Source organism: Chlorocebus sabaeus, chromosome 14, assembly GCF_047675955.1.
Source record: "Chlorocebus sabaeus isolate Y175 chromosome 14, mChlSab1.0.hap1, whole genome shotgun sequence".
Classification (NCBI taxonomy): Eukaryota; Metazoa; Chordata; class Mammalia; order Primates; family Cercopithecidae; genus Chlorocebus; species Chlorocebus sabaeus.
In genome coordinates, this window is record NC_132917.1 from 30,854,866 (window position 1) to 30,870,077 (window position 15,212).

General features: G+C 47.0%; 1 protein-coding gene across 2 annotated transcripts in view; it reads right to left on the minus strand.

Moving 5' to 3' along the window:
- The window catches only part of GALNT14 (polypeptide N-acetylgalactosaminyltransferase 14), a 235,662-nt gene extending 231,780 nt beyond the window's left edge, over positions 1-3,882 (minus strand). The window contains exon 1 of one of the 2 annotated variants that reach the window (XM_007971039.3): positions 3,390-3,876. In XM_007971039.3, the coding sequence (XP_007969230.1) occupies positions 3,390-3,518 (129 nt within the window). In that variant the 5' untranslated portion in view covers positions 3,519-3,876. Of the gene's footprint in view, positions 1-3,389 lie in introns of both variants that reach the window. The other variant, XM_038006749.2, reaches the window with a different exon arrangement.
- Between the last annotated feature and the right edge of the window lie 11,330 nt (positions 3,883-15,212).

A 15,212-nucleotide genomic window follows, 5' to 3' on the forward strand; every position in this document is an offset into this window, starting at 1 on the left:
AGCTTCCTGTGCCCCACATGGTGCCTTCCAAGGGCAGGGTGATGTCCCTCTACAGTAACTCCTGCCTTAGAACCTCCCTTACACAACCCCCGTTGGAGCTCTCTAAGGGTGAGGATCTAGGGATGAGCCATGGGAGCTCTGGGAAGTGGGTGGGGGAGTTCCTTCTGTCAATTCAGGCAGTCTCTGGGTTTACCGGCATGGAAAAAGCAAGCAGCGGGCAGTTTCAGGAGGGATCCCATTCCATTCTTGTCCTGATGCTGCCACTTGGACAGCCTGGTTAGCTTGGGCCAAATTTTTCACCTCCTTAATGTCATCTGCATAAAAGTACTCTCTTGTCTCCCTTGTGTAGTTGTTGTGAGTATTAAATGAATTAATATATGTAAATGGAGTCTGTGACTTTGTAAAGAGAAATGCTCAGGGCTGTTATTTAATATGCGCACATAGGCTCACATGGGTTAGGTTCATGAGCACACTCAAGAAGAAAATCATTTGACTATATTTACATGGAGCCAACCAACCACAGTCAACAGACTTGTTATTCTTCATCTAGCTTCCAAATGCCAACCATCAATAGGCTGCTTCAGAATCACATGCAGCCCTGCTAAAAACAGTAATTCTAGAACCTTCTCCCAAACTCAGAGAGTCATAATCTCCGCAGTAAGCCCCAAAATATGCATGTTTATGGAGCTCTCCAGGTGATTCTGACATGCAGTCGGGTTTTGGTACCACTGTGCTCCTTTGGACATGTCATACACATTTCCTGTCTACATCAGTCACAGGAAATAAAACTGTTCTGGCGTTACCTAAGGAGTCTCTGTCTTTCTTCCTGTCTTCTCAGGTACATACACACTATAAGATACAGAGTGACGTTCATCCACCAGACACAAAATACATCCACAAATATGCACAATACATATATGTAGACGCACAAAGCCACACATACAGGGGGAAAACAGGAAAGAGAAAAACACCAACAACAACAAAAAAAGAAGACACCTGATAGTAAAAGGCGTCAAGATTTTCTAAGTCTATAAAAATTCATGGTTATAGAAGGATACAGAAAATGAGGAAAAGAAGGAATAAGATGCTAAGAAAAAGGGCAACCGGTTCAAAACTAGAGAACCTCCTCTTTTGTGACTGCACAGTATGATGTCCTGAATCCTGCTACTAAACCACTCTCCACCTCAAAGTACCACTCATTTGTTTGTAATTCTGCCTCGTCCAGGAACTTAAGTGGCCCCCTATCTCCACGTCAAAGGACAGGGACACAGCGTGCTCAGCATAGCAGCCCCCAAACCCAGCACAGAGCCTGGCATACAGCTGCCTGTGATAAATGTGTGCTGAGCACATGCCAGGATAAGAAGAGGCAGGAGAGGAGGAGGGACAAAGAGTGCACAAAGAAGGAAACAGATCTCTCATCCCAGATCCCTGGTGTAAACTAAGAATAAGCAAGCTTAAGGTAATGAGGGTCAAAGCAAAACAGAGAAAGTTCATGTCTCTGCAGGCATCATTAACTACATCACAGGGAGCAGAACCACCTAGGGAAAAAGAAGAAAAGCTCTCCAGATCTATGGTCAGGGGCTGAGTGAGAAAAGTGATCTGGTGCTATAAAGGCAGTTTGAAGTCATCGATCTGGCCTCTCCACCTCCCTGCCTGACCCTCTCTAGGGGTCCTCACACCCACAAGATCCTACCCCACCCAACCCCTACACACCTCTCTAGACTTTATCCCTCCAACCTCCACACACTTGGTGCTCAAATTATGCCACACTCATACAACGTGCTGTGTCATTCCTCTGAGCCTGTTTCGTGCAGTTAACCTCTACCTGGAATGCCCTTTCTATCTACTGACAAACCTGTTTATCCTCAACTCAGCTCTGTTATGTCCTCCTCCTCCAAGGAGCCCTCAGGCTCCCATGACACCCAGTGCACTGAACCATCTTAGCCCTGTGCACACCTCACATCCTGGTGCAATGAACTCCTCTCCCCCTGGAGAATAAATTCTCTCTCTCTCTACCCATAGCACCTAACACACTGCCTGAGCACACAATAGGTGCTAAATAAATGCTTGTTGAAATCGACTGAGCATTGGCAAGATTCCAGAACTTAAGTGCTAAAAGACTTTGTTAAAAATGGGAAACCAAGAGGCAACTTGATATACTGGAAACCCTGAGCGTGGAGGTTAGCGTTCAAACCAGTAGAACGACTTAAGGTAAGTGACTTAAAGACCCTGAACCTGTTTTCCTGATCTATGAAACAAGCATATTACCACCCAACTCCTACAACTACTTACGAGGAAGGCACCTACTATGCACCTGGCACACAGTAGGCGCTCTGTACTGTACTTAACTGGGGAGACTCCACCTCCCGCCCACATCTTCCTGTTTTTCAGTCTCCCATTTCCGACCGTAAGCTCCTCCAAGGCTTTTGCCCAGACCCCTAGACGACTGTACTGGACCCAGTTTATAAAGATTGCCTGGCTGGCCAGGAAATCCCCCTTCGGTGTCCCCAGGCCAAATCTGTGAAGAGAAAACTGAAGGCTCCCATGTCACGAAAAACTATGATCAAATAAATTACTATGCCTTTCCGCCTATTGATCTGCCTTTTGTCAACTGATTTCCAGTGAATCTTCAGAGAGCCGTGGGGAAGTTTTTCTTTTGCCCCTACAGGGCTCTGAATCCGAAGGTAAGAGTGAACCTATAGGGGGAACCTTCTGGCTCCCTCACAGGAACTGACTGGGCAGGAGTTGGAAAACCCATTTGGATTGCCATTTCCTCAACTCCCCGCCAATACTAAGGCGTCTGTTTTTACAGGCTCTTTCGTGGTGTTCTGGGCACATTCAACTTCCACTGCCACTGAGACGGTCGAAACAGTTAGAGAACAGGGGTGGCAGCCGCCCGGGAGGCTGCAAGGCGCTCGCCCACAACGCACAGGCGCGCGCGGCGCACCCGGCCTCCGGCCTCCCCAGGTCGGGCCTGGCAGCTGCGGGAAGGAGGTCAGCGCAGCCGCCACACTTCGCCCGGGCGCTAGCACCGGCCGGCCGTGCCGCCCGACCCAACCGCCGGCGACTCTCTGGCAGCGCCCAGAGACCGCCAGCCCCTGGGCCGCCAGTCGGCAGCGCCCTCTCCGCCCCGGGACCCTCGCGCGCAGCTCAAGTTGGGAGCTCCGCTCCGCAGGCGAGCGCGCGCCCACCACCCACACCCCATTGCCACTTACGCACACCGCGGGTCCGGAGATGCCCCCGAGCGTTTTAAAATTCAGAGGCATCACATGGTAGTCACATCCGGCGGCTGTTACCTGCTCTTAGCACCCAGACCCTCGCCCTGGTTTCCCGGGAGCCCGGAAACCCTGCACGCGGGCTCCGCGCCAGAGAGCTGCCAAGCCGCCTACCTTGGGGGTCTGCACCTCAGGTCCCGTCGGCACCTCCAACTTCCTCTTGGTTACCCAGAAGAACAGCAGCACCGTGATCCAGAGCACCCCGAAGACTGGCAGAACCAGGCGACGAGTCAGGCGCCGCATGGTCCCCTTTGCCTCTTCCTCTCCGCGGCGCTACGTCCCTGGGGCACCCCCCGGCGGTCAGGGTTGGCGGGGCAGGAGTCCTGGCGAGCGCCTCGCTCTGGGGAGTGCCAGACCTAGGATCCAGGTGGAGGGGCAGCGGGATCCTACAAGGCGCCCTTCCCACTTTGAAGAGAAGCTAGCCTGGGTGGGGGGCGCGGGGCGACCCGAAACGTGGCAGGGAAGGACCGAGGGCAGCCAAGCTGGACACCCGCTCCAGCGCGAGAAGCGCGGTGGCTGCCGAGATGTTCCCCCACGCCGCCACCGCGGCTGCTGCCGCCGCCGCCGATAGGGAAACTGACTCGAGCAGCGAGAGGGAGGAATCCGAGGCTGTGCCAAGCACCCCGGGAGGAGCACGAGGGCGGAGGGAGTGAGCCGGGAGGGCGGGCCCGACAGACAGGCCGACTCGGAGCGAGCCCAGGTGGGAGTGAGCGGGGCTCTGAGAGGGGGCGCTACTGCCGCCCGGCGACCGAAGCGCTCGGTGCTGTTGCGGGACTGCCCGCGCCGAGCCCTGGGTGCAGCTCCCAGACCATCGTGGGTTGGGGCAAGGCGTGGGGGGAGCGGTGCGCTTGGGATGCCCGCCACCCCCAGCTGCCAGCTGGGACCCAAGAGCCGGCTCGCGCCAGGCGGCGCTGTGCCTGGCAGGACTTTCCCGCTCATCGCGGGGGCTGCACGTGGCGCTCAAGCCGAGGTCCCACCCTCAAGGTACTTGTCCTACTACAGCCAGCGCTGGGATCCCAGGGTGCCGTCAGTGCTGCTGCCCCAACCCCGCGGTTCATCTGCCTGGCCATTGAGGGCCAAGGCCGCGTTCAGCCAACCCTGCAGGGTGTTTCTATGCCTGCCTGCAGGTGCCTGGTAACTTTTACTGCTTAATGGAAGGAAAGCTGAGCTGGTCTAAATTTAACTTTAAAGATATCCTTTAAAAAATTAAGGCGCAATTATCTCCCATGAAGGTTTTCTCTCCCTGTAAGCATCAGGGCTTTGTGCTTTCAAAAAAAGAGGTCCAAAGTTGGAGCAACCACTTGGGATTCTTGGAAAGTGACCCTGGGCAGGGGGATACTGGGTGCACAGGGTGATCTTTCAAAAGCCCCTTTTCCCAAGGTCCTTTGGGAAGTGCATCCCCCTCCCACTTGCAGATTAAAACCGCTTGGATCTAGAAGCAGAGCAAATTCTGACTCCAGTTCCCATGTAGGCTCAAGTAGGCTGGAATCATGGCCAGATCATTGACCAGAGAGTACTGACCTAGCTGTCATACTCACTGTGTGAGTCTTGGGTGAGTCATTTACCTTCCCCCAGCCTTCGATTCCTCATCTGTAAAATGGAGAGAAAATACCTCCTCTGACAAGCAAATGAGTGAGTAGTGGTGAAAGCTGAATGCAAGGTGCTGGTGTTATCTGAGCACTCAAAGGGAGAAAACCTTGCTCTGTCTAGGGAGCAGAGGCAGCAGGAACCATGCCATTTTTGTTGGAGGGTTGCTTGCTTCATCCAGTTTCTTGGAGAGGTGAAAATGATACACCCACTGTGGCAGCCACCATCCTCCCTGCCCCTGTCTCCCCACAGAGCTCAGTGTAGAGGAAGCTCCCATACCTCTGTGCAGGTGAGACAGCTGTAAATCAGGGCTCCGGAATTCCTTCTCCAATAAGATGTCTCCCCAAAGACATGTACTGAGAAATGGAGGCATCTACTCAAAGCCTCCTGTTTTGGGTACCTTATCTTTCAGCCACAGGGAAGTCCTGCCTCGCAACCCCAGAGAGTTCTTGACTGAGCTGTAGATAAGAAGTTTGGGGTTGAGAACTGCAGTTGAAATTAAACAGCCCAGAAAAGGTGAGCACTGTTGCCAGCCCTTTCAAGATTTACCTGCGCTCTAAGACCATCACACAGAACCCTGGGGTTGATCTAGCATTTGCCTTTATCAGAACTCTGCACACTGAAAGATGGGAGCAGGCTCCCCAGCCAACGCTTTGGCCCAGTAAAGGGCCCAGATAAATGACCATCGTGGGAGGAGTAGGGGGAGCAGCAAGAGAACTCACCTCTGCAGCATCCCAGGCACCTTGGACCTCTTTCAGGAGCCTCACCCTGGAGCTGCAGGTTTGGGCCTACAAAGCGTTTTGCTGCAGGCTCTGCAGGGGACCCCCCCCAGGCAAGCTGCTGAGCTGCTGTTGGCTCCAGGCAGAAGCTGCAGCACAGGAGTCCATTGCTCAGTGCTTTGTAATACCACTTCTGAGTAACAGATGGCCGCCAAGCTTTTGAGATGGTGCAGCACCACCACACTGCTGAGATGCTGAGGTGCCTCATTCTGACTGTTTGGCATATGGGGAAACTGAGGCCCTGGGGTGAAGGCAGCTCCATGCAGGGCCTGCAATGTCTCAGAGGTGGGAATTTCCTTCCAGGAATGACTTTCTTCTCAAATCGTTATTTTGTCCTCTACTCAAGTGAGGAAGACTTCCTGGGCCTATGGAAGCTGTCAAGGGAATCCAGTTTTGCTAGGTGTCATTAGCTGATCCAGCCTGAGATCGTATCAGTTTAGGTTGTCAAACCAGTAAATGTCATTAGGACTGAAGTAGATTTCAAGTGGGGCTTCAAACATCTGGAAGTGAAGTGAGTGTCCATGTGTGGGGCCCAGTTCTGTAGGTCTCTCCAGGCACCCAGTCTATCCAGGGGTCCCCCATGCTCAGGAATAGACTTGAAACTCTTTAATAACCAGCTTTAAGCCTGGGCAACATAGCGAGACCCTGCCTCTAAAAACAACAACAACAAATAGCCAGGCAAAGTGGCATGTGTCTGTAGTCCCAGCCACTTGGGAGGCTAAGATAGGAGGATTACTTGAGCCCAGGATTTTGAGGCTGCAGTGAGCTATGATCTCACCACTGCACTCCAGCCTGGGTGATGGAGCGAGACCCTGTCTCAAAAAATGAATAAATAAAATAACAAGCTTAAGTAATGCAGAGTATGGCTGATCCCAGTGGGGGATTAGCTATCATTGGCGATTAATCCAAGTTACTTTTTTCTTATCACAGCCAATATGGGGAAGAAAAGCTCCTAGCAAAAGATTTAACATGGCAGGAAATGAAAAAAATAAATACACTCTGAACTAGGACTCTCCTGGTGCCCTAAAACAGATCTACCTCCTCAGTCTTGATATTGTGGAGCCAAGCTCCACGTTTCTCTGGGTCTGTGGTTTCCCATCTGCAATGTCATGTTCTCTCAAAGACCCTCCCAGCTGACGCATTTAGGGTTCTGACCTTTCTTGTCTTGGATCAGGACCTTCTTTATCACTCCTGTTGTTGGCGAGTTCTGTGTAAGCTGTTCTCTCCTCACAGCCGGAGACATTAGAGAGCAAATTGGGTGCTGGAGCAGATGTGAGTCATTCATGTTGGTATAAAAACTATGGAATGAAACCCATTACGGCCCGGAAAGCAGTGTAAAGCAGCATATGGAGCAAATGCAAGCTGGAAGCAGGAGGAAGCTGTGAAGTCCGATGCATATGCTCTGCGGCGGCTTTTGCTGTGGATTCTCACACTTCGCTTCTCATTTCCTGTAGCCGTCTCCCTGTCATTCTCGCTCAGCCCGCTGCAGAGGTTGCAGCCTTTGTTCCTTTTGCATCAGATTCTCCAAGTCCCTCCTCTCTGCCCACTGAGTGACTTCAGGGAGGCTGTGTGTGCGCTAGTGACTGTGTGTTTGCGTCTTGCCATCTGCACACTTATTAGACCTGTCACAACCAGCGAGACACCCTCTGTGCCAACCTAATGAAATTTCGCCCACAGAGGCCCAGACAGTTTTCTGTTGAGGTCTTTACCTCTTCTGGGCCATAGGGAAAGGTAAGCAGTAGCAGGGCAGATTGCAGCACAATGAGAAGATGAGCTGCACACATGCTGGCCCAGCCCTGGCAGGGTTCCCCAGCAGCAAAAAGAGCAGCAGTGAAAATTCAAAGATCTGTCTGTCTTTATTCCACAGTTATACAGATACAGGTCTTTGGGCTGACTCCTGCAGTTGACTCTGTTCAAGTTCTCCACTGTAAATAATACGTCAACCCCCCTTTCCTCTGTGTTCCTCTCCATTTTCCTTGCCACTGTAGATCCTGTCAAAACCGCATGTCCCGGGTCTCCTGCAAGGCTTTCTTATAGAGTGAGTGATGGAATAGTTTAAACCACGTGGTCAATGAGGATGAGCTATTACCAACCCCTTACCTCATCTTTCTGCCACGTCGGTGCATCTTTGTCAAAAAAATAAAGCCAGCTGGATTTTCCTCTCATCTTTGACGGGTAGATGGGTGGCTTTATCTAAGGGATCTGACAGTCACCTTTCTGGATCTTTCTCTTTCCGTTAAACAACTCCTTTCACCAGCCCACTACCCTCAACTCCTCTCCCTTTTATTCTTATATTCGATTCCTTGAAAGGGATCTGTATCTTTGCATTTCAAAAGCCCGCTTCTTTTACTGTTTGAAATGCCCCAAACTTTCTTTGTTCCTCACCCAAATGCCAAGTGTAAAACTTAATACTGCTACAATGATATGTCTTTGCTGGTTGTGTAAAGTGGTTTGATCTTCAGTGATGGTGCCCTGTGGCGATCTGAGAAATTTCCCCCACATCCCCCCGCCCCCATAGAATATGCAAAGTTCTAGCATGAAGGTATGACCAAGTTTGCCTAAAGACAAGTAAAAGAGACCTGCGCGGTGGCTCACACCTGTAATCCCAGAACTTTGGGAGGCCGAGGCAGGCGAATCACCTGAGGTCAAGAGTTTGAGACCAGCCTGGCCAACATGGTGAAACCCTGTCTCTTCTAAAAAATACAAAAATTAGCCGGGCATGGTGTCAGGCACATGTAATCCCAGTTACTAGCTACTCAGGGGGCTGTGGCAGGAGGATGGCTTGAATCTGGGAGGCGGAGGTTGCAGTGAGCTGAAATTGCGCCATTGCACTCCAGCCTGGGCAACAAGAGTGAAGTTCCATCTCAAAAAAGAAAAGAAACGAAAAGAAAAAAAGAAAGAAAAGAAAAGAAAAAGAAAATTATTTCCCTTGAATTATCTAGAGGAGACTCTGAAAGAGGGCAGCACAGGCGAAGAAATAGAAGGATCTAAGGACAGATGTCACTCCCCAGGTCCCCAATTTCAGACAGCCAAATCTGAGAGCCACCTGCATTATCTCTGACAAAGACAGTCTTTCCTGTTAAGCTTAAGCTGAGAGGCATGAGTGAAAGGTAGAAGTGGGCAGGAGAGCTCAGATCCAAGAAGGAATAGAGAACTGTGATGGGGCCTCTCCAGTCTGGATAGGACTTCAACAGCAAGAGGAGCCAAGCATACCCCAGGAGTGGATGTGGGACAATCCAGTATAACCTCTAGTGACCAATGGCAGATTTTGTCATCAAGTCACTACTAGATATTGCACACTGAGCAGGGTGGCTTTATGCCCCAGTTTGCTTGGGAAAATCCTGGTTTATTCTGATTTTCCTGGCATAATTATTAATACTGCATCATTTTACTTTCAAGAAATTTCTATTTTAGACAATAAATTAGAGGCCACTGTAATGAACAGAAGGACTTCTGGTGATGGTTCTAGAAGGAAATTTGCTTTTCTTAGATGAGTAAAAATGTAGGTTTGCTATTTAAGTTCTTTTGCGTGTGTGCTGAACTTGGGATACTCTAAATGTTCATGTGGGGCATTATTCTAAATAAACAATAGGCAAGATGATTATCCAAAGAACAGACAATTTGGACAAATGAAGCCAGCTTTAAGTAACTAAGGAAGTAATTAGGTTGCGCATATCAGTCAATGACAGTCTTATCCTATCTACCCAGCTGAAGATGTTTTACCCACATTGCAGCTCATGAAAGCAGTCAGTAGCAGCACACTGTCTCTTTGAAGGGCAAGGGATTCCTGACACCAGACTCCAATCATTCTTCCAACAACCTCTTCCTCTCACTCATATACCTCCATAGGCCATGAAAGTAACATGAATGAGTGAAATGGGATAGGGTCAGGGGAAAAACAACATAAACACAATGACAACAACTGCTATTATTGAAACCGCTATTCAACCTTCATGTTGAGGACACAGTAGGGAGTAGTGGGGTCCACACTGGACTAGCAAGGAATCAGCTCCAACTCATCATTGCCAGTGCAAGTAAAGTGTTGCCAGAGTTTTCCAACCTCTCAGCAAAAGCCTAAGTCCAGATAACGATGTGAAACCTCCTGGATTTTAACTGTAATCAACCAATTCAATCACCCCCACCACCAGCCCACCAAAACATTGGATGGGCTAAATAAACAGGTCTGCAGTCTGAATCCAGCCTGCTGCTTGCCAGTTTGCAACCTCTACTCCAACCACCAGTGTTTCCATAAGTACTGAAGTTTTCCTGGTTTCCATTTTCTAATGTGGGAACAGATTTACCCAGCCAGGACGAACGGGAAAGAGTGCTCTAGATTAAATTAGGAGGGGCCTTGGACTCTAATGTAGTTCAATCCTCCTCATTTGGTAAATGAGACAAGTGGAGCCCAGAGAAATTGCATGAACTGCCAACAGCAGGATGAGTTCATTGGTAAACTGTGGGCTATAATATATCTGCATTACCCAACACTGCTCCCAAGTGACATCCGTCACTAAGTTTCACAGGACAAGTGAATCAGGGAGCTGAGGCATTTCTACGGTGGGGTGGGGAGGCTGCTAAGCCCAGAAGTTTCTAGGTAATGAGCAAAACAATGAACAAAGACACTGTGACCAAGACTCTGGGCAATTTGCTGTGAGGAATACAAATAAATAAGGCCTATTCCAGCTCTTCTGTAAGCTGGTGATTTGAACAAAGGCTTGAGTGTTAAAAGATCTGGTCCTTCCTCTTGGGTTTCTGTTGAGTAATGTTGAGTCTTAGATAGAGGCGCTTCAGTCCACCTGAGAAATAGCTACATTGCAACAGGAAAGTCATTTTTGCAGCTATGCACTGCACCTGTCTTCAGTTTCCCTCTCTAAGTGCTGTGCAAATGTTAATTAAACATAGATTATTTGAGAAGTGCTTTCAGCGTTTGAACTCAACTGGGCTGCATCAGATGATGATATTAATATCATTCCCCTGTTGGCAGAATGCTGTTTTTTAAAATAAAAACTCTTTTCTTTTTACAGTTTTTGCCATACAGACAATTTATTTTGCCCATCCTCTGGCTATTTCACCTTTTGTGTCATCATTTTCATGAGACAAGTGAAAATAATATTTCTCTTATGCTCCAAAGAGCCAAATCCCTTTTTCTAGCTTGATCCGAGGAAGGCCAGTTGGAGCAGTAATGTGAAAATGCCTGATGTACAGTTCAAGTGCAAATCCTCAGGGAGAAATAATGCATCTCTTTGGGGAAAAAAATAGCTTACACTTATGAGGTAGGAGATTTTCAATTTATAAAGGTTTCCTATTTCTTTCAATTGCCAGGATAACTGCATTCCAAAAAGATTGGGCTTCTCCCGTATAAGACAGAACTGCTCTCTTAGATCTGGGATGTAGATTTAAAACTGATGAGTGACAAGCATCCTTCTCCATGCCCTGGACCATTGCCCTGGGGGTTTTAAAGCAGTGCAGATCATAGGGTTAAAATCCATTACCCAGAGAGATGGAAAAGTTCCTCTCAGTGATTTCTTCCCCCATCACTGCTCTCAGGCCTGAATTCCAAATTGATTTCCTTAATAACTATTAAAGATCTTTTTAATTAAACCAGGCATCCTCTTCCTTGGCAAACTTTTCTTGATGACATCTCTGGTTAATTAAAGGTTTAAGCTGCAAAGACGTATTACATAAGAACAAGGGAAGCTGCTTTATGGTGTGCCGGTGAAGGATCCTGCTGATTCCTACTGCAGAAACGAAGGCTATGCCAGAGAGCTGCTCTTGTTTTCCTTTACAGCATTTCCTTTCTTTTAGAGGCCCCAGAAAGTGTTAATTCATAATAATAAAAATGGTTTGATGAGTGGGGGTTAATTTTTCTGTTTCCTAAGGTTCAGTTTATCCTTTCATGCTTGCCTGGTAAGTGTTCATTGAGTGTTCTTCATTAAAAAACATCACTCATTTTTATCACGATTCACTGATGCTGACAAAACATTTTTACCTTTTCATCCAAAATTCCTGAGGTAGTTCATACATTTGGTAATCAAAGAACAACGAATAAAAACCTCTTTTCACTCATCAATAACATGCAGCCACCTCTATAACAGAATGTACCAGGCTCTATTGTACCAGATATCTATCTATAGATATCTATATATAATATGATTTTGCACATATATACATATATATATATTTGTTGTTGTCATTGTTGTAAATTGCCCTAATTCATTTACCTTTTTCTTTTTCCTGGTTCATTTTTTTCTACCAGGACCCCTATTTTAAAATGGTAGAACATAGTATGGTGTATAGAATGTAACTATGGAATGGAACTTTTCTTCATGAAAAGCTAAATATCTCTTAAATTGGGAACCAAATCCCTGACCTTGACTCTGTTTTCATCATAGTTTAAAACACTGGGTCTCAAACCTAGATATACATCAGAATTATCTCTTGTTATTGCTGAGAGTCACATGCCACTGCCTCACCCTAAGCCTGCTGAAATTTTATGGATGATGTCTTTAAGCACCCAACTTTGGGAACCTAATCAATCTAATCAATACCTTCAAGTCCAATCAGTTCCACCTGTAGGCCTTCCTGGAAATGGGAAAGATGGCGTACTGTTTCAATATTTCAAACTAACGGACAAATCAGACTGTCAAAAAAAGCAAGGGAAAATAGAACCTCACCACTATTTCAGAGGAAAAGTGGTTCCAATTCTGATGAGACACCAACGAGGAAATTTGAAAGATTTTCTTTTATTTTCTTCTTAATCTGGAACCAGGAGCATAGACAATCCCATGTCATAATCAGTCATGTGGAGAGACCACTCACAGACTGTCATTGGTCACATGTTCTATAGCTCTACATCAGTGGTTCTCAAAACATTAGAGAGAACCAGAGTCATTGGAAGAATTTATTTTCTAGGCCACTTTATTATAAAAATTTTCAAATATATGGAAAAATAGAACAATAGTATATTCGACACCCACACGTGTAATATACCTAGATTCAAAAAATGTTAATGTTTTGCCATATATGTATGTGCCCACATATGCATGGGTTTATAATTGCTGAAACATTAAAAGGTAAATTACAGATGTCATAATATACAACACTTAAATAATAACCCTAAACAACCCAGAAGTACTTCAGCATGCATTCCTCAAATTAATAACATCTGCCAACATTACCACAGCACCATTATCACACCTAAATGAATTTAAAATAATGTCCTATGATCACATAACACCAGTTTTTAAGAAACTTAAAAAGGCAAAACAAAATAAAATAGCAAAGCTTCCAGGGTCAGATTCCTAAAATCTTTGATCCAGTTAGGTAATGCTTCGCGAAACGCTACTGTACATAACTAACTAATGAAGAATGTGTCTTTCCAGTAACTGAAAAGAAGTTCATTTTTTCGTGTGTGCTTGAAAATTGCTTGGCTATTTGCATGGTACTTAACAGTCACAATTTTATTGGATGCTGTTAGCGATGCTACCCTAAGGGAGATAGAGTGATGATAAAACTGGGGCCCAGGGTTATTGAGACCAGTCCAGGTTTTCTAGGTAGCTAACAGTGGTGGCTGGATTCCAACGTTGGCGTAATGGAGGGAACACCAGGCTGGGAGTCTGAAACTGGAATTCTGGTTTTCTCTGTGCTCCCAACTCTGCCTATGTAACTTGGGGCATTGGACCAAACCTCTCTGGACTTTCATGTCTTCTTCTAAAAAGTGAAGAACTAAATCAGTGGTCTCCAAGAGACTTTCTATCTGGATCTTTCTTTCATTCAATACATTTCTGACTTCTTTACTAAAACTCTTCATTCATCTCCATTTGGCCCCATAGCAAATTTGTACAGGGGCTTATCAAGTCATAAAGGAAATACCCAATATTAGTATATTGGTGAGAAACACATGAAATTGACAAAAATCTTACCACTTGCTATGGGCAAGTACAGCAGAATGCTGAGCGTCTGCCTGTGATGCTTGCTGTCTTCAGGCAGCTCATTAGAGAAAAGAGTGAGTCCCTACAGAGATACAGGAGCCCAGGCCTCCTCTTCCTCACTCCCTTAAAAGAAAACTGCAAAAATCGAAGAGCACATCCCTGGCAAAGTCAACAACTCCTAAACATAAAGGATAAGTTCCATTAACTACTCCCGTTTCATTTCACAGGTGATCTCTGCTTCCCTAGCCTTCCCTGTATTACAAGAGCTCAGTGTTTCCCTAAACCTTTACCACGTCCACTGACATCTCCCAGCACTGGTCCACCACAGACCAGGGGGCTGGTGGGTGAGGACCAGAGCTGTTTAAAATTATTCCCTCGGGGAGACTTTCATTTCAGATGTATTGTGTGAATTTTTTACAGCCAGAACATAGTCATGCATTGCTTGTGTGATTAAAAATAAATAATTAAAACCTTGACGGCTGATGGGTTTTTCTTTGGACTCTCAAACAGGAAGTAATCTCCAGGGTGCAGCAAATGACCCTGCAGTTTTCACTAGTGTGTGGGGTTGTGTGTGACAGAGAGAGAGACAGACAGATACACACACATACACACACACACACACACACACACAGAGAGAGGGGAGGGGGGAATTCGGGGCAGAGAGGTGGTATGAGATCCCATTTATAGAAACTGAATGGAAATGGCCCATTGATGCTAATACAGCAACAATAATAATATGTAAGCCCTTAGATATAGATCATGTTTACATTAAGAGGCAATATGAAAACTAAGGTTAGAAAATCATGGTAGAAACTGGGCCAGTAGTTCAAGGTGTGAAAGAAAGATGTGGAATAAAGAACCAACTGTCCTACTTCATATTCTCTCTCTCCTTTCTCTGTGTATCTCTCCTTTCTCCTGGCCTCTCATGACCTCTTTTATATCGTCTCTCCCTACCAGACATGGAACCCCCTCATAACTTCACTCATGACATGCCCCTGCCACAGGTTCTCTGAGACAATAATGGTGCTCATTGAACAGGTTCCTTCTTCAGAAGACCTCTTTTCTCACTAGGAAGTTCACCATCACCAGCTGACTGTCTTTGTCCTTTAGGGACAGAACTTGCCAGCAGTCAAGGTGATCACCTGAGACAAAGCCCAGCAGTCTCGTAGAGGGGAGTTAAGATCCAGAGCTTTCTCTCCACGAAGGAGTCACGCTCCCTAGGGAGGAACCCTCATCATGGAGAGCAGATCAGGCTGTGACCTTACAGATTGCCTAGCTGATGCCCTGATTCTCCAGCCTGCCCTCAGGAGGTCTCTGGGTGGTCTGGCTTCAGTAACATCTCCTCACTCCCGGGCAGGATCAGCTGAGATGGTCACTGTCCCTCAAAACAATGGAGCTGGAAAGGACATGTTTGAAAACCTCAGGACTGAACAAAAGGCATTCAGAACAATGAAGGTAAAGAGGGGCCAGGCAATGCCAGACAAGGCGGTGCTGAACACAGTGTGGAGTCAGCTCAGCTCATAAGGACTAGAGTCAGAGGCTAGTGTTCTGATCCCAACTCTGCTATCAACTGACAGCAGACTTTTGCCAAACGACTGAATCTTTCTGGCCCCAGTTTCCCCAGTTTGCAGTTGGCCAGA